The following is a 17,681-nucleotide window of genomic DNA, read 5'->3' on the forward strand; positions in this document are numbered from 1 at the left end:
CAATCATTTTATCATAAATTTATCTCAGCCAATCATCAGTAATTTGTGTAAGTGTTGTGCTTGTTCAGTGTCCTTTATATGCGTGCTGAAAGTCTGTTGTCAATTTGTTTACTGTGAAATAGCATTGTATCTGGTCAAACAAATTTTTCCAGAAGTTTACTAAGGGTTGGTAACAGGCTGATTGGTTGGCTATGAGCCAGTAAAAGGGGGTTTTACTATTCAAGGGTACCAGAATGACTTTAGCTTCCCCGGGGCCTGATGGCAGACACTTTCTATCAGGCTTAAATTGAAGATGTGGCAAATAGGAGTGGCAATATCGTCCACTATTATCCTGAGTAATTTTCCATCCAGATTGTCAGACCCCAGTGGCTTGTCAATGTTGATAGACAATAATTTCTTCACCTCTTCCACACTGACTTTAATTCAAAGTACAATTATTGTCTTTCATAATTTGGTCAGATATACTTGGACGTGTAGTGTTAGGGCTTTTTGCTGGCATGTCATCCCTAAGATTGCTTATCTTGCCAATGAAAAGGTAATTAAAGTAGTTGACAATATCAGTGGTTCTTGTGATAAATGAGCCATTTGATTCAATGAATGATGGAGCCAAGTTGGCTTTTTCCCCCAAAATGTAATGTAAGGTGCTCCAAAGCTTTTTACTAACATTCTTTATATAATTTTGTTTAGCTTAGTCACATGATTTATTAATTTGTTAGTTTGCCAATCAGTTGGGCTGCCAGACTTATTTGCCCTACCATTTGCCTCATCCCTCGTATTAACCATACAATTTTTCAATTCCTCATCAATCCCTGCTCAATATGTCTGAACCAACAGTGTTGTTCCACCTCCTACACATGCGATCACCTAGTTTAAACGTCTCTAGAGACTTGATCTCTCTCATCATTACTCAGTGCCCACTGCACTGAAGATAGGAAACACTGTCACCACTGATAAATCCACCATAATTGAACATTTCAATAAGCATTTTTCTACGGCTGGCCATGCTTTCCACCTGGCTACTCCTACCCCGGTCAACAGCACTGCACCCCCCACAGCAACTCGCCCAAGCCTTCCCCATTTCTCCTTCTCCCAAATCCGTTCAGCTGATGTTCTGAAAGAGCTGCAAAATCTGGACCCCTACAAATCAGCCGGGCTAGACAATCTGGACCCTTTCTTTCTAAAATGATCTGCCGAAATTGTTGCCACCCCTATTACTAGCCTGTTCAACCTCTCTTTCGTGTCGTCTGAGAATCCCAAAGATTGGAAAGCAGCTGCAGTCATCCCCCTCTTCAAAGGGGGGGACACTCTTGACCCAAACTGCTACAGACCTATATCTATCCTACCATGCCTTTCTAAGGTCTTCGAAAGCCAAGTCAACAAACAGATTACCGACCATTTCGAATCTCACCATACCTTCTCTGCTATGCAATCTGGTTTCAGAGCTGGTCATGGGTGTACCTCAGCCATGCTCAAGGTCCAAAACGATATCATAATCGATAAGAGACATTACTGTGCAGCCGTATTCATTGATCTGGCCAAGGCTTTCGACTCTGTCAATGACCACATTCTTATTGGCAGACTCAACAGCCTTGGTTTCTCAAATGATTGCCTCGCCTGGTTTACCAACCACTTCTCTGATAGAGTTCAGTGTGTCAAATCGGAGGGCCTGTTGTCCGGACCTCTGGCAGTCTCTCTGGGGGTGCCAGAGGGTTTAATTCTCAGGCCAACTCTTTTCTCTGTATGCATCAATGATGAAACTGCTCTTGCTGCTGGTGATTCTCTGATCCACCTCTACGCAGACGACACCATCTTGTAAACTTCTGGCCCCTCTTTGGACACTGTGTTAACTAACCTCCAGACGAGCTTCAATGCCATACAACTCTCCTTCCATGGCCTCCAACTGCTCTTAAATGCAAGTAAAACTAAATGCATGCTATTCAATCGATCACTGCCCGCACCTGCACGCTCATCCAGCATCACTACTCTGTACGGCTCTGACTTAGAATACGTGGACAACTACAAATACCTAGGTGTCTGACTGTAAACTCTCCTTCCAGACTCACATTAAGCATCTCCAATCCAAAATTAAATCTAGAATCGGCTTCCTATATCGCAACAAAGCATCCTTCATTATGCTGCCAAATATACCCTCGTAAAACCGACCATCCTACCGATCCTCGACGAGGTCATCTATAAAATAGCTTCCAACACTTTACTCAACAAATTGGATGCAGTCTATCACAGTGCCATCCATTTTTGTCACCAAAGCCCCATACACTACACTGCGACCTGTACGCTCTCGTTGGTTGACCCTCGCTTCATACTTGTTGCCAAACCCACTGGCTACAGGTCATCTACAAGTCTCTGCTAGGTAAAGCCTCGCCTCGTCTCAGCTCACTGGTCACCATAGCAGCACCCACTCATAGCACGCACTCCAGCAGGTATATCTCACTGTTCACCCCAAAGCCAATTCCTCCTTTGGTCGCCTTTCCTTACAGTTCTCTGCTGCCAATGACTGGAACGAACTGCAAAAATCACTGAAGCTGGAGACTCATATCTCCCTCATTAGCTTTAAGCACCAGCTGTCAGAGCAGCTCACAGATCACTGCATCTGTACATAGCCCATCTGTAAATAGCCCATCCCCATACTATATTTATTTATCTTGCTCCTTTGCACCCCAGTATCTCTACTTGCACATTCATCTTCTGCACATCTACTATTCCAGTGTTTATTGCTATATTGTAATTACTTCGCCACCATGGCCTATTTATTGCCTTAACTCCCTCATATTACCTCATTTGCACTCACTGTATATAGACTTTTGGTTTTATTTTTTTCTACAGTATTATTGAATGGATGTTTTGTTAATTCCATGTGTAACTCTGTTGTTGTATTGTGTCGAATTGCTGTGCTTTATCTTGGCCAGATCGCAGTTGCAAATGAGAACTTGTTCTCAACTAGCCTACCTGGTTAAATAAAGGTGAAATTTAACAAATTTAAAAAGGAGATTTAACCATTTTTAGTTATTTTCTTAATGGGTACGTGTTTATTAGTAACTGGAATAAGCAATTTTATAAATGTATCAAGTGCAACGTCTAGTTTCTCCTTATTACATACCAGCAAATATTCTTTACATCATCAACATATGAAACACTACAAAAAACATATTGTACACAATATTAGGTCCAGGATCCCTGCACATTTTAAATATGGTATTGGAACTGACCCTGTATATAGTCACTGTACCCCTATACATATCTACCTCCATCACTCCAGTATCCCTGCACATTGTAAATATGGAACTGACCCTGTATATAGTATGCTTACCCCTATACATATCTACCTCCATCCCTCCACATTGTAAATATGGAACTGACCCTGTATATAATATGCTTACTTACTTATTGTGTTCTTATGTCTCGTGTTTTTTCCTAGTATTAAATTGTTATTGATTATTGCATTTTGGGGTTTTGAGTTTGCAAGAAAGGCGTTTCACTGTACTTTTGCACATGACATTAAAACTAAACACGTATTTTATTTTTTGGTGACTGTATATCCAGACATCTTGACTTACATGGACTTTGGGCGTGGGTGGAAGTCCATGACAATCACCTCTCTGAAGAAAAAACAAATTCCACGATAGATCATCTGTCATCATGTGTGCACAAAATATGAATTGAAAAGTGCTGTCAGTGACTTGTTGATGGTGTCTCACCGAGTCCTCCGTTCTCCTCCTCAGTGTGCTCCATTCTGGAGACAGTGGGGGCCCCAGGGCCATGTAGGATGTCTCTCCCGGCCAAAGTCCCTTTGACTCACTGCCCTCTGCAGGAACACACAGACCCATCAGTGCGGCATAGCGTCTCAGGATTATGGGTTTGAGACTGTTCTTAAATTGGTCATGCAGATAGTATACATGACAAGCAGTTGATTTCACTACTTGTTACGCAATGATGTCATAGATTGTTTTAGCGTTCCTGGGTGTGTCGTGTGTGGTGCTGTACCTTCAAACGAGCAGTTGGAGGAAAGTGAGAGGTCTGAGAAGATAGTGGAGTTGAAGAGAGAGGGTTCAGCCAGAGCAGAGTCTGCGACTGAAGGTGTGACAGTGGAAGGAGTCGAGTCAGTGGATGGGGAGATGGTATGCCTTAAGGCAGGGCTGAGGACCCCACTCCGCTTCACGGTACCACTTTTATCCATATCCTCATCTTCAGGAGAGTGCTGCAACAGATGAACACAGACACTGGTGTGGTTCCAAAAAAACATTGTTGAGTGCCTGAGAGGCTGATGATAGTCTGTAGTTCTCGCTCACCTCAGCAGAGGGCGCTCTCTTTATGGTTAACCTCCTGCAAGGGATATCAAACAGACACAAATATACTATGTTATGGGAATTAAACATGTGTAGTGGTGTGAATGTGCAGTATTGTTTTACTTGGTATGTTTGTTTGTAATGGAAATTATATTTTGTTATTTTTTTCCCTTTGGGGTGTTATTGCCTTCCAGACACAATACAGTAGGTAGGTACGGTTGTTTTACCTTCCAGACACAATACAGTAGGTAGGTACGGTTGTTTTACCTTCCAGACACAATACAGTAGGTAGGTAAGGTTGTATTACCTTCCAGACACAATACGGTAGGTAGGTAAGGTTGTTTTACCTTCCAGACACAATACAGTAGGTAGGTAAGGTTGTTTTACCTTCCAGACACAATACAGTAGGTAGGTAAGGTTGTTTTACCTTCCAGACACAATACAGTAGGTAGGTAAGGTTGTTTTACCTTCCAGACACAATACAGTAGGTAGGTACGGTTGTTTTACCTTCCAGACACAATACAGTAGGTAGGTAAGGTTGTATTACCTTCCAGACACAATACGGTAGGTAGGTAAGGTTGTTTTACCTTCCAGACACAATACAGTAGGTAGGTAAGGTTGTTTTACCTTCCAGACACAATACAGTAGGTAGGTAAGGTTGTTTTACCTTCCAGACACAATACAGTAGGTAGGTAAGGTTGTTTTACCTTCCAGACACAATACAGTAGGTAGGTAAGGTTGTTTTACCTTCCAGACACAATACAGTAGGTAGGTAAGGTTGTTTTACCTTCCAGACGCAATACAGTAGGTAGGTAAGGTTGTTTTACCTTCCAGACGCAATACAGTAGGTAGGTAAGGTTGTTTTACCTTCCAGACACAATACAGTAAGTAGGTAAGGTTGTTTTACCTTCCAGACACAATACAGTAGGTAGGTAAGGTTGTTTTACCTTCCAGACACAATACAGTAGGTAGGTAAGGTTGTTTTACCTTCCAGACACAATACAGTAGGTAGGTACGGTTGTTTTACCTTCCAGACACAATACAGTAGGTAGGTAAGGTTGTTTTACCTTCCAGACGCAATACAGTAGGTAGGTAAGGTTGTTTTACCTTCCAGACGCAATACAGTAGGTAGGTAAGGTTGTTTTACCTTCCAGACACAATACAGTAGGTAGGTAAGGTTGTTTTACCTTCCAGACACAATACAGTAGGTAGGTACGGTTGTTTTACCTTCCAGACACAATACAGTAGGTAGGTACGGTTGTTTTACCTTCCAGACACAATACGGTAGGTAGGTAAGGTTGTTTTACCTTCCAGACACAATACAGTAGGTAGGTACGGTTGTTTTACCTTCCAGACACAATACAGTAGGTAGGTACGGTTGTTTTACCTTCCAGACACAATACGGTAGGTAGGTAAGGTTGTTTTACCTTCCAGACACAATACAGTAGGTAGGTAAGGTTGTTTTACCTTCCAGACACAATAACAGTAGGTAGGTACGGTTGTTTTACCTTCCAGACACAATACAGTAGGTAGGTAAGGTTGTTTTACCTTCCAGACACAATACAGTAGGTAGGTACGGTTGTTTTACCTTCCAGACACAATACAGTAGGTAGGTACGGTTGTTTTACCTTCCAGACACAATACGGTAGGTAGGTAAGGTTGTTTTACCTTCCAGACACAATACAGTAGGTAGGTAAGGTTGTTTTACCTTCCAGACACAATACAGTAGGTAGGTACGGTTGTTTTACCTTCCAGACACAATACGGTAGGTAGGTAAGGTTGTTTTACCTTCCAGACACAATACAGTAGGTAGGTAAGGTTGTTTTACCTTCCAGACACAATAACAGTAGGTAGGTACGGTTGTTTTACCTTCCAGACACAATAACAGTAGGTAGGTAAGGTTGTTTTACCTTCCAGACACAATACAGTAGGTAGGTAAGGTTGTTTTACCTTCCAGACACAATAACAGTAGGTAGGTAAGGTTGTTTTACCTTCCAGACACAATACAGTAGGTAGGTAAGGTTGTTTTACCTTCCAGACACAATACAGTAGGTAGGTAAGGTTGTGTTACCTTCCAGACACAATACAGTAGGTAGGTAAGGTTGTTTTACCTTCCAGACACAATACAGTAGGTAGGTAAGGTTGTTTTACCTTCCAGACACAATACAGTAGGTAGGTACGGTTGTTTTACCTTCCAGACACAATACAGTAGGTAGGTACGGTTGTTTTACCTTCCAGACACAATACGGTAGGTAGGTAAGGTTGTTTTACCTTCCAGACACAATACAGTAGGTAGGTAAGGTTGTGTTACCTTCCAGACACAATACAGTAGGTAGGTAAGGTTGTTTTACCTTCCAGACACAATACGGTAGGTAGGTAAGGTTGTGTTACCTTCCAGACACAATACAGTAGGTAGGTAAGGTTGTTTTACCTTCCAGACACAATACAGTAGGTAGGTAAGGTTGTTTTACCTTCCAGACACAATACAGTAGGTAGGTAAGGTTGTTTTACCTTCCAGACACAATACAGTAGGTAGGTAAGGTTGTTTTACCTTCCAGACGACACAATACAGTAGGTAGGTACGGTTGTTTTACCTTCCAGACACAATACAGTAGGTAGGTACGGTTGTTTTACCTTCCAGACACAATACAGTAGGTATGTAAGTGCTATAAAAGAGATGTATATGGAATGTCTTATAGCCTCACCTTTCAAGTAACGCTTCCTCAACACACTCCAGTAGACTTCTGCACCTCAAATGTAGAGTAGATTCAGTTATTGTTGCTTTCATTTGCGATTTATTACGGCTGACGTCACATAGGAAGTGTGAGAAATAATAGCTTACGGTGAGTTCTTCTCATCTCCTGTAATGCTCCATTCGTCATATGATCCCTGTTGGGGAAAATATGTTAATGCACTGACAATTTGACAAATAAATTAATTGTTTTTCTATGTTCAACCTGCTGTTTGTGGAACATAGAGGTTAGACACAGATAATCCTCACCAGGTCAGGAGAGAGCTCAGTCTCCTTCCTCATGGGAGGCCCAAATTTCAGCAGATCAACTGGAAAACACACATATACAATTATGATCCAGAATAGCACCTTTAAATAAACTCAGCAAAAAATAAAAGAAACGTGCCTTTTTCAGGACCCTGTCTTTCAAACATAATTCTGAAAAATCCAAATGACTTCACAGATCTTCATTGTAAAGGGTTCAAACACTGTTTCCCATGCTTGTTCAATGAACCATAAACAATTAATGAACATGCACCTGTGGAACGCTCGTTAAGACACTAACAGCTTACAGACGGTGGGCAATTAAAGTCACAGTTATGAAAATGTAGGACACTAAAGAGGCCTTTCTACTGACAATGAAAAACACCAAAATAAAGATGCCCAGGGTCCCTGCTCATCTGCGTGAACGTGCCTTAGGCATGCTGCAAGGAAGCATGAGAACTGCAGATGTGGCCAGGGCAATAAACTGCAATGTCTGTACTGTGAGACGCATATAAGACAGCGCTACAGGGAGACAGGACGGACAGCTGATCGTCCTCGCAGTGGCAGACCATGTGTAACAACACCTGCACAGGATCGGTACACCCGAACATCACACCTGTGGGACAGGTACAGGATGGCAACAACAACTGCCTGAGTTACACCAGGAATGCACAATCCCTCCATCAGTGCTCAGACTGTTCGCAATAGGCTGAGAGGCTGGACTGAGGGCTTGTAGGCCTGTTGTAAGGCAGGTCCTCACCAGACATCACCGGCAACAACGTCGCCTATGGGCACAAACCCACCATTGCTGGACCAGACAGGATTGTCAAAAAGTGCTCTTCGCTGACGAGTCACGGTTTTGTCTCACCAGGGGTGATGGTCAGATTCGCATTTATCTTCAAAGGAATGAGCGTTACACCAAGGCCTGTATTCTGGAGCAGGATCTGGAGGTGGAGGGCCCGTCATGGTCTGGGGCAGTGTGTCACAGCATCATCAGACTGAGCTTGTTGTCATTGCAGGCAATCTCAACGCTGTGCGTTACAGGGAAGACATCCCCCTCCCTCATGTGGTACCCTTCCTGCAGGCTCATCCTGACATGACCCTCCAGCATGACAATGCCACCAGCCATACTGCTCGTTCTGGGCGTGATTTCCTGCAAGACAGGAATTCCAGTATTCTGCCATGGCCAGCGAAGTGCCCGGATCTCAATCCCATTGACCAAGTCTGGGACCTGTTGGATCAGAGGGTGAGGGCTAGGTCCATTCCCCCCCAGAAATGACTGGGAACTTGCAGGTGCCTTGGTGGAACATCTCCCAGCAAGAACTGGCAAATCTGGTGCAGTCCATTAGGAGGAGATGCATTGCAGTACTTAATGCAGCTGGTGGCCACACCAGATACTGCCTGTTACTTTTGGTTTTGACCCCCCTTTGTTCAGGAACACATTATTCAATTTCTGTTAGTCACATGTCTGTGGAACTTGTTCAGTTTATGTCTCTGTTGTTGAATCTTGTTATGTTCATACAAATATTTACCAATGTTAAGTTTGCTGAAAATAAACAGTTAACAGTGAGAGCAAGTTTCTATTTTTGCTGAGTTTATGAAATAAACTCTGTAGTTGATAATCATCATTATCATCATCATAATCATATATTTTTGTTATGACAATGATATGAGATACCAGTAAACAAAAACACACTTGTTCTCACACTACTCTCTTTCATTTTCTGTGAATAGATACCAGTGACTATCCCCTCGTGTCCTACTGACCTTGGCTGCTTGCCCCTGGATGCTGTAATGTAATGCTACATTGGCCATAACAATGGCTCATCAGTAACAGAGTCCTTGAGGAGCTGTGCTTAGAGGGCAAGGATATGAGAGGCTATACAGATGCCGTATCTTAATTTGCAGGAAAAAAATCCTGCAGCAACAGGATGTTAGTTATTATGTGGAATATAATTAAATATACATGTTTGTAGAGGTTGATACATTTTTCATGAGGGAAAATCAATTCTGAAATTTCTAAGTGCAAATTACAAACTTCAGAAGCCTTTATGAACCTCAAATACACTCCATGTTTCTGGAACAGGGTGATCAAATTAAGATCCTACATCTGTAGTTACTCACAATGCTCCTCAGACTGAGTCCTTTGGACCGGCAGGTGTTTCGCTAAGGAATGGATCTGATCAGGGAATGCACTGCATGTCTGCAAACCCACACAACAACAACATACACAGCACATACAGATCATTAGTGACATATTCATCTTAGTAGTATAGTAATCCACATCATATATTGTTGAGCCCAAGCATACATTTCAGGAAAGGGTAGGATAGGATAGGGGGACATGCTCACGTCAAGATCACTCTCATCCATAGTGTGTGTGGTTTGCAGAACAGGGTTGCTGGCCATGTCCAGCAGTTCAATGGCCAGAGTCCTGGTCAGCAGCTGACTCACAAAGGGGTGCTGAAGAGAAATAGATAATGTGGGGAGTGTCTGTCACCCAAAGGACTACAGAACAGTTTTTCCACTAGGGACATGAATTCACCAGTTTTTTTATTAACGTTGATGCTATTTTGTTGCGCTCCTCTAAAAGGATGGAACTCTGAGGTAGTACCTGTAACAGTTTCTCCGAACTGGGCCTCTTGCGAGGGTTCTTGGTGAGGGATATTTTCACAAAGCTGTGAAAGTCTGCAGACCTAAACAGATAGTTATTGGTCATTACCACATGGACTCCTAGACACTCACAGTAACATACAGTATATACACTGCTCAAAAAAATAAAGGGAACACTTAAACAACACAATGCAACTCCAAGTCAATCACACTTCTGTGAAATCAAACTGTCCACTTAGGAAGCAACACTGATTGACAATACATTTCACATGCTGTTGTGCAAATGGAATAGACAACAGGTGGAAATTATAGGCAATTAGCAAGACACCCCCAATAAAGGAGTGGTTCTGCAGGTGATAACCACAGACCACTTCTCAGTTCCTATGCTTCCTGGCTGATGTTTTGGTTACTTTTGAATGCTGGCGGTGCTTTCACTCTAGTGGTAGCATGAGACGGAGTCTACAACCCACACAAGTGGCTCAGGTAGTGCAGCTCATACAGGATGACACATCAATGCGAGCTGTGGCAAGAAGGTTTGCTGTGTCTGTCAGCGTAGTGTCCAGAGCATGGAGGCGCTACCAGGAGACAGGCCAGTACATCAGGAGACATGGAGGAGGCTGTAGGAGGGCAACAAGTGGGGGTTGTGCTTACAGCCCAACACCGTGCAGGACGTTTGGCATTTGCCAGAGAACACCAAGATTGGCAAATTCGCCACTGGCGCCCTGTGCTCTTCACAGATGAAAGCAGGTTCACACTGAGCACATGTGACAGAGTCTGGAGATGCCGTGGAGAACGTTCTGCTGCCTGCAACATCCTCCAGCATGACCGGTTTGGTGGTGGGTCAGTCATGGTGTGGGGTGGCATTTCTTTGGGGGGCCGCACAGCCCTCCATGTGCTCGCCAGAGGTAGCTTGACTGCCATTAGGTACCGAGATGAGATCCTCAGACCCCTTGTGAGACCATATGCTGGTACAGTTGGCCCTGGGTTCCTCCTAATGCAAGACAATGCTAGACCTCATGTGGCTGGAGTGTATCAGCAGTTCCTGCAAGAGGAAGGCATTGATGCTATGGACTGGCCCGCCCGTTCCTCAGACCTGAATCCAATTGAGCACATCTGGGACGCCATGTCTCGCTCCATCCACCAACGCCACGTTGCACCACAGACTGTCCAGGAGTTGGCGGATGCTTTAGTCCAGGTCTGGGAGGAGATCCCTCAGGAGACCATCCGTTACCTCATCAGGAGCATGCCCAGGCGTTGTAGGGGGGTCATACAGGCACGTGGAGGCCACACACACTACTGAGCCTCATTTTGACTTGTTTTTAAGGACATTACATCAAAGTTGGATCAGCCTGTAGTGTGGTTTTCCACTTTCATTTTTGAGTGTGACTCCAAATCCAGACCTCCATAGGTTGATAAATTTGATTTCCATTGATAATTTTGTGTGATTTTGTTGTCAGCACATTCAACTATGTAAAGAAAAAAGTATTTAATAAGAATATTTCATTCATTCAGATCTAGGATGTGTTATTTTAGTGTTCCCTTTATTTTTTTTTAGCAGTGTACTTTCGGTTCTGGAGCTCATATGACTTTTTAACAATAAAGTAACTTAAACCATTTGGCCTTGTCCTTTAGTTTGGGTGGCTGGAAGCTGCTCTTTGACATCATCATCAAGGCCCTGGGAAAAAAGAACAAAAAAAATTGTATGTACTTAACCTGTTGATGAAACATGATGCAGTGTTAATTATCTAAATCTGATCTGTTAATATGACTGGATAGATGAAACTAGATTGAATCTGTATACTGATAATAATGAGAGGTGACATCCCAGCAACGGTGCCCTCACCTCATGGGGTGCAGGTCAAACATGGGAGGCTGAAGCTCTGCCAGCTCGATAGCGGTGATGCCCACTGCCCAGATGTCACATAGCTGGTTGTAGCCACCTTTCTTCTCCACTGCTGCCACCTCGGGTGCCATCCTAAAAGAGCAAAGCTGCCCGTGGATAACTATGGTAAACCATGATCAATGGCCTTGTTTTGGTACCATGGACGAACTTTGGTACCAGATCACTCACCAGTAAGGCGTGCCTATGAATGACTTCCTCTTGGCAACGGAGGCGTTGATCTCAGCTGCAACGCCAAAATCCGCTGGGGAAAAAAAGATGCCGTGAGAGAGTTGGAAAAAAAGTATTTTAGTAGATCTGTTTTTGAGTGCGTCTATGGGAGAGGCAGAGAGGATGTGTGAGAGTGAGTGACAGTGTGAGGGTGGTTGACAGTCACTGACCCAGTTTGACATCTCCTCGCTCTGTCAGAAGAACGTTTGCTCCCTGTGAAAAACCCACAGTGACACAATGAGTGCACCGTCTCATGCTCTCTCATGAGGACCGCCCACAGCTCCAATTACACACACACACACACTTAAATATTAGATTTCAGTAAGTATGAAGGAGTAGTTCCAACACGCCAGACCAAAATGATTCAATTCAGATGAGGGGTAGAGTAAACTGTTTACATGTTTTATATTCAACAATACATTACCTTTATATCTCTATGCATTTTCCCAGTCTCGTGTAAGTGATGCAGTCCCTATAAACACAGAAAACCCAATAACACCACACTGAAAAAAATGAATGTTCTGGAGAATTCTTGCCTGATAAAGAACCATTGATTTAAAGGGGGGGGGGGGGGGGGGGGGGGTAGTACCACTCACTGGTGTAAAATACATTCAGTGTTGGTGTTAATAACCAGAGTTTAACCAAAACCACACCCATAATTAATCTATTTCCCAGCATGCTCTATTGCAGGTTGGTTTTTAGAATTGTTTGTTTCGATATCTATGTTTTTGCATGCACATTGATTGATTAATTGAATATCATGCTACTCAAATATATAACATACATTTTTCTAAACTATTCCAATCTGTTACTTGAACTTATTGCATCAGTTAGTGTTCCAGTTAAGATGTTTAAGGTCGTCTCATACCTTAATCTTCTCAACCCTGGTAGTCATTCTGAATGCAGGTTGCATGTGAATACAAGTTCAAAATATTGGATATCCCCACTCAGGCTGGATTCCAATAGGAATCACTTTGCAAGCCAGCTTAATGTAATTTAAGAGGCCCTTAAAATAAGTCCTTATGAAATATGTATTGTTTTGTCACTTTGTGAATGCCACATGACTGTAAATGAATGAATGCAACAACCATGTCTCTCTCAGTAGCAAACACAGTCATGGGTGGTACTGGTAACTCAAATCCATTCAAAAGGCACTGAGAAATATGCAAATAAGGCTTAAAACACTACAGCAGGGCTATTCAATTCCAGTCCTGGAAGGCCAAACACATTTCTGGTTTGGATTTTTGAACGGTTCTTCAGAGGCCCTAAAATGGTTACCCTATGGCCCTCAAACTCAACTCTGGACCTCAAAGACAGTTCCAATGCTTTTTTCACTGTTCCCCTCTAAATCAGGGACTGATTTAGTCCTGGGACACCAGGTGGGTGCAATTAATTATTAGGTAAAACAGAAAACCAGCAGGCTCCGGACCTCGTAGGGTCAAAGTTGAATACCCATGCCCTGTGGCATTGCTCTCAAGAACCTTATTTGGTTCCAACTTGCACCTTTATTTTTTAGAGTGTGGCACTGTACCCCAGAGCAACAGTCAAGCAGGACGTTTATGAATTTATAATGTGAATAATGTTACATCCAAATAGAAGGTTTCACAGTAGAAAATGGTTGAACGCCTCAGCCAATGAATAAAGCTGCATATAATTTCATGCTTACCTGTAGTGTTTCCCTGCACACATATGCAATCTGCCTCTCATTCAGGGGGCCAGTAACTATGGAAACATAAAAATGAAGTATTTCAGGGCCATCATAAAAAAAAAATGAATGATGTACACAGTAGTAACTGATATCATTTATTTGATCATTTTTTAAAGGGATAGATCAGCTTTAATATTGCAGATTGATTGTGGATTCCATCAATGTAATTGTCTGCATCATTTCCAATCCCCCATATTTTTGGGGGTAAATATATACATTATATATATATATATTTTTTTTTACATATTTTCCTGGTTGAATACTTGAACACTGGATGATGCCATTCATATACACCAGAGCCATGTATTAAGTACCATGATAAATGTCCTGCAGGGAACCTCCTCCGCAGTACTCCATGCAAATCCACAGCTTGTTATTTCTATCAAAGGAAGAGGCATGCCGTTAAAGGACAGTGGTGTAAAGTACTTAAGTAAAAAAATACTTTAAAGTACTACTTAAGTAGTTTTTTGGGGGTATTTTGTTTTACAACTTTTACTTCACTACATTCATGAAGATAATGGAAATGGAAGTTTTGCTCCATTCATTTTCCCTGACACCCAAAAGTACATGTTACATTTTGAATGCTTAGCAGGACAGGAAAATGGTCTAATTCACACACTTATCAAGAGAACAACCCTGGTCATCCCTACTGCCTCTGATTTGGCAGACTCACTAAACACAAATGCTTTGTTTGTAAATTATGTCTGAGTGTTTGAGTGTGCCCCTGGCTATCGATAAATAAACCGCATAGTTTGATTAATATAAGGAATTTGAAATGATTTATACTTTTACTTTTGATACTTAAGTATATTTAAAACCAAATACTTTTAGACTTTTACTCAAGTAGTATTTTACTGGGTGACTTTCACTTTTAATTGAGTCATTTTCTATTAAGGTACAGTACCTTTTAGGTGTGACAACTGGGTACTTTTCCCACCACTATTAAATGGAATACCTCATTGCATTTCATATCAAGTTTCAACGTAATGTTTGATTGCAGACCAAACCTGAGGTAGCTGCCGAAATAGGCCACAATGTTCTTGTGAGTGCATTCTTTAATCATGGTAATCTCCTGCTGGATAGATAAGATGTCATCACCTGAAGAGAGAGATGAGAAAAGACTGGAATATCACGACTTCACCACAATGTGATTAAAGGTCCAATGCAGATATTTGTATCTCAATATCATATCATATCTGGGTAACAATTAAGTACCTTACTGTGATTTTTGACCATTTTAATTGAAAAACAATAACCAAAAAATAGCTTCTTAGCAAAGATAATTTTTCAAGCAAGAATTTAGCTAGGACTGTCTAGGAGTGGTCTGAGTGGGGAAGGGAAAACTGAAAACTAGCTGTTATTGGCAGATAGGTTTGGAGCCCTCTTTCTTGTTGGTGTATTAACTAACGTATCGCCTGGTGATGTCACCAGGCAGGCCAAAACTCAATCCCGTCAAAACAGGCAGAAATTTCAGGCAGTCCTTTCAAACAACTCTATAAAAGAGCATAATCATAATTTTCACAATTTCGCACTATTATTCCAAACTCATAGTGTGTAAATATATATTAAACAAAGGAGAATCACTGGGCCTTTAAGATAAACACAATCACATTTGGGATAAATATCCTACCAGGATCTAGTTTTACAACTTTGATTGCAGAGATCACGGATGTCTTGATGTTTCGTGCCTATAGAGAAGACAAAGTACAAAAAAAAAAAGATTTTTATTCTGATCATATGACATTGTGGTTTCACTTCTTGCTGTGAACGTTATAGGTAGTGACATGACCTTTGAAGTCATGAGTGTCACAGCATCTCAGTTCTACAATGGGAAAAGGAATAGTAGCCTACCACGCATCAGTAGTTAAAATATTTCCAGATAAATTATCTTATTTGTAGGCCTTGTGCTCACACTTTCTCTTTCTGAGAAAACTTGGGTGATAAAGGAAAGAACACCCTCACTGTATGGCTACAGCACAGGAGGTTGGTGGCACTTTAATTGGGGAGGACGGGCTTGTGGTAATGGCTGGAGCGGAATATGTGGAATGGTATCAAACAAATGGTTTCTATGTGTTTGATGCCATTTCATTCGCTCTGTTCCAGCCATTATTATACGCAGTCCTCTCCTACGCAGCTTCCACTGGTCTACAGATCATGATGCCATTCCATTAGCTTCGTTCAGACATTATTATACGCAGTCCTCTCCTATGCAGCTTCCACTGGTCTACAGATCATGATGCCATTCCATTAGCTTCGTTCAGACATTATTATACCACGTCCTCTCCTATGCAGCTTCCACTGGTCTACAGATCATACAGACACCATGCTTCTGTTACCAAGCAAAGCAGCAAACGGCCACCAGGGAACAATGAGGCTCCTGTCACCAATAGAAGAACTGCTACCTTTGAAAAAAATACATCTGTTACGGAACGGTACTCACTTCCTGTTTTGTTTCTGTAGTAAAAGATTTCCGGAGATGTAAGGCATGTATCATATTGCAGCAGAACTTTTACCTCGGCTATTATTGCAAGATCACTTACCAAACAGGACCTAGGCGACCAATCGTTCCCTAATTTCATAATGATCTACTCATTTTATTTTTTCAATTAGAAAAAGTACATTCATTACAGAACTATCTCCAATACTTTACAAGGGTGTATTGGGTGTCATGTGCTATGACAGTGAAGCTGCAGTGAAAATACTATATTTGCTGGCCATTCCAAATATTATGCTATCGGTCAGGGTACTGGCTTGATGTGTACAGTGAGTTTCTCACAGATGACACTTCTTCCTTTCTCAACTCATTGTTAGTTTCCTGTTACCAACTGCTCCCTTCTAGTCACCATCTCAGCTAACCATATTGTAAGATTTAACAGTGGAGTGCATTTCATAATTTAGTGTGCTGGACCTTTTTCAACAAATGACCAGGTAGACCAATAGAAAGGGCTTTTTCAGCATTTCAATGAGCCTTGTTTTGACATCAGTCATTCTGATGTTAAACTCTGTGCACATGTCAACCAAACATTCAATACAGTTATGGAGAGAGACCATGCAGCCTGCCTCCATGCACAAATTGATGACAGAACAGATGGTGAAATACCACTTTTCTGGCAAACATTATATCAGGAAAAAATATATAAAAAAATAAAATCACAAAACAATTTATATCACTATTGATTAATAAAACCATCACATTATTTTTTTAAACGTTGACTGCAACCCGTCAACATGGAACCGACTAGGGATATGAATAACCATTTAATCAAACAGGTGGGTCTGCTCAGGTATACCAATAAAGCCATATCAAAACAATCTTATAAATCGTGGGGTGGTTACAAATCCTGTTCGAAAGATACATAATTTTCACTAAAGGACTGCAAAATATCAGAGCATGGTTTATTTCAAATAGGCCTACCTTAAATACGTCTCCGTATGTACCACTACCGATCCGGTGAATCATCTCGTAGTCCTCCAATGGGTTCGAGTAGGAAACACCAATTGCATCCATCGCAGCACTGTATGTCTCGACTAGTGCTTTCTAGCCACTAATTATATGATTCCAATCCAGATGTCTGCACTTCCTCTGCAACAAACCATCAGAAGCAAAAGCTGAAATAAAAATGGCAGCTATACAGCCTTGTGATGCTCAGAGAACGGCAGCCTACCAGTGCCATGACATTTTTGTAAATAATAAGGCATTGTTGTTGCCACTGAATGGAAAACAGAATCTACATTCTGGGTTTTTCAGTGACACAAAGCCTTGTCAAAAAATAGTAATTGGTCCCCATTTCGGTTATTGTTTAAATTATATTTTATATTTTCCTTCTATTTCAGTAAAAATATTTGTGATAATAATCCCCTCTCGCACTCGCACTCGCGCGCGCGCACACACACACACACACACACACACACACACACACACACACACACACCCACACCCACACCCACACA

At 41.8% G+C, this 17,681-nt stretch overlaps 1 protein-coding gene across 2 annotated transcripts in view; it reads right to left on the reverse strand.

Annotated features, from left to right (window-relative positions):
- Positions 1–17,575, reverse strand: part of LOC110510173 (mitogen-activated protein kinase kinase kinase kinase 2) — a 32,560-nt gene extending 14,985 nt beyond the window's left edge. Inside the window, exons 1-20 of one of the 2 annotated variants that reach the window (XM_036968004.1) lie at positions 17,146–17,575; positions 15,361–15,418; positions 14,738–14,828; positions 14,045–14,109; positions 13,689–13,744; positions 12,447–12,494; positions 12,193–12,235; positions 11,984–12,056; positions 11,756–11,887; positions 11,525–11,587; positions 9,914–9,995; positions 9,652–9,762; positions 9,424–9,502; positions 7,306–7,364; positions 7,147–7,193; positions 7,010–7,054; positions 4,308–4,341; positions 4,003–4,216; positions 3,717–3,823; positions 3,576–3,617 (exon numbers count right to left, since the gene is read on the reverse strand). In XM_036968004.1, coding sequence (XP_036823899.1) covers positions 3,576–3,617; positions 3,717–3,823; positions 4,003–4,216; positions 4,308–4,341; positions 7,010–7,054; positions 7,147–7,193; positions 7,306–7,364; positions 9,424–9,502; positions 9,652–9,762; positions 9,914–9,995; positions 11,525–11,587; positions 11,756–11,887; positions 11,984–12,056; positions 12,193–12,235; positions 12,447–12,494; positions 13,689–13,744; positions 14,045–14,109; positions 14,738–14,828; positions 15,361–15,418; positions 17,146–17,238 — 1,542 coding nt within the window. In that variant the 5' untranslated portion in view covers positions 17,239–17,575. The remainder of the gene's footprint in view (positions 1–3,575; positions 3,618–3,716; positions 3,824–4,002; positions 4,217–4,307; positions 4,342–7,009; positions 7,055–7,146; positions 7,194–7,305; positions 7,365–9,423; positions 9,503–9,651; positions 9,763–9,913; positions 9,996–11,524; positions 11,588–11,755; positions 11,888–11,983; positions 12,057–12,192; positions 12,236–12,446; positions 12,495–13,688; positions 13,745–14,044; positions 14,110–14,737; positions 14,829–15,360; positions 15,419–17,145) is intronic. The other variant, XM_036968005.1, reaches the window with a different exon arrangement.
- Positions 17,576–17,681: the final 106 nt, after the last annotated feature.

This window comes from Oncorhynchus mykiss, chromosome Y (genome assembly GCF_013265735.2).
Source record: "Oncorhynchus mykiss isolate Arlee chromosome Y, USDA_OmykA_1.1, whole genome shotgun sequence".
Taxonomy (NCBI): domain Eukaryota; kingdom Metazoa; phylum Chordata; class Actinopteri; order Salmoniformes; family Salmonidae; genus Oncorhynchus; species Oncorhynchus mykiss.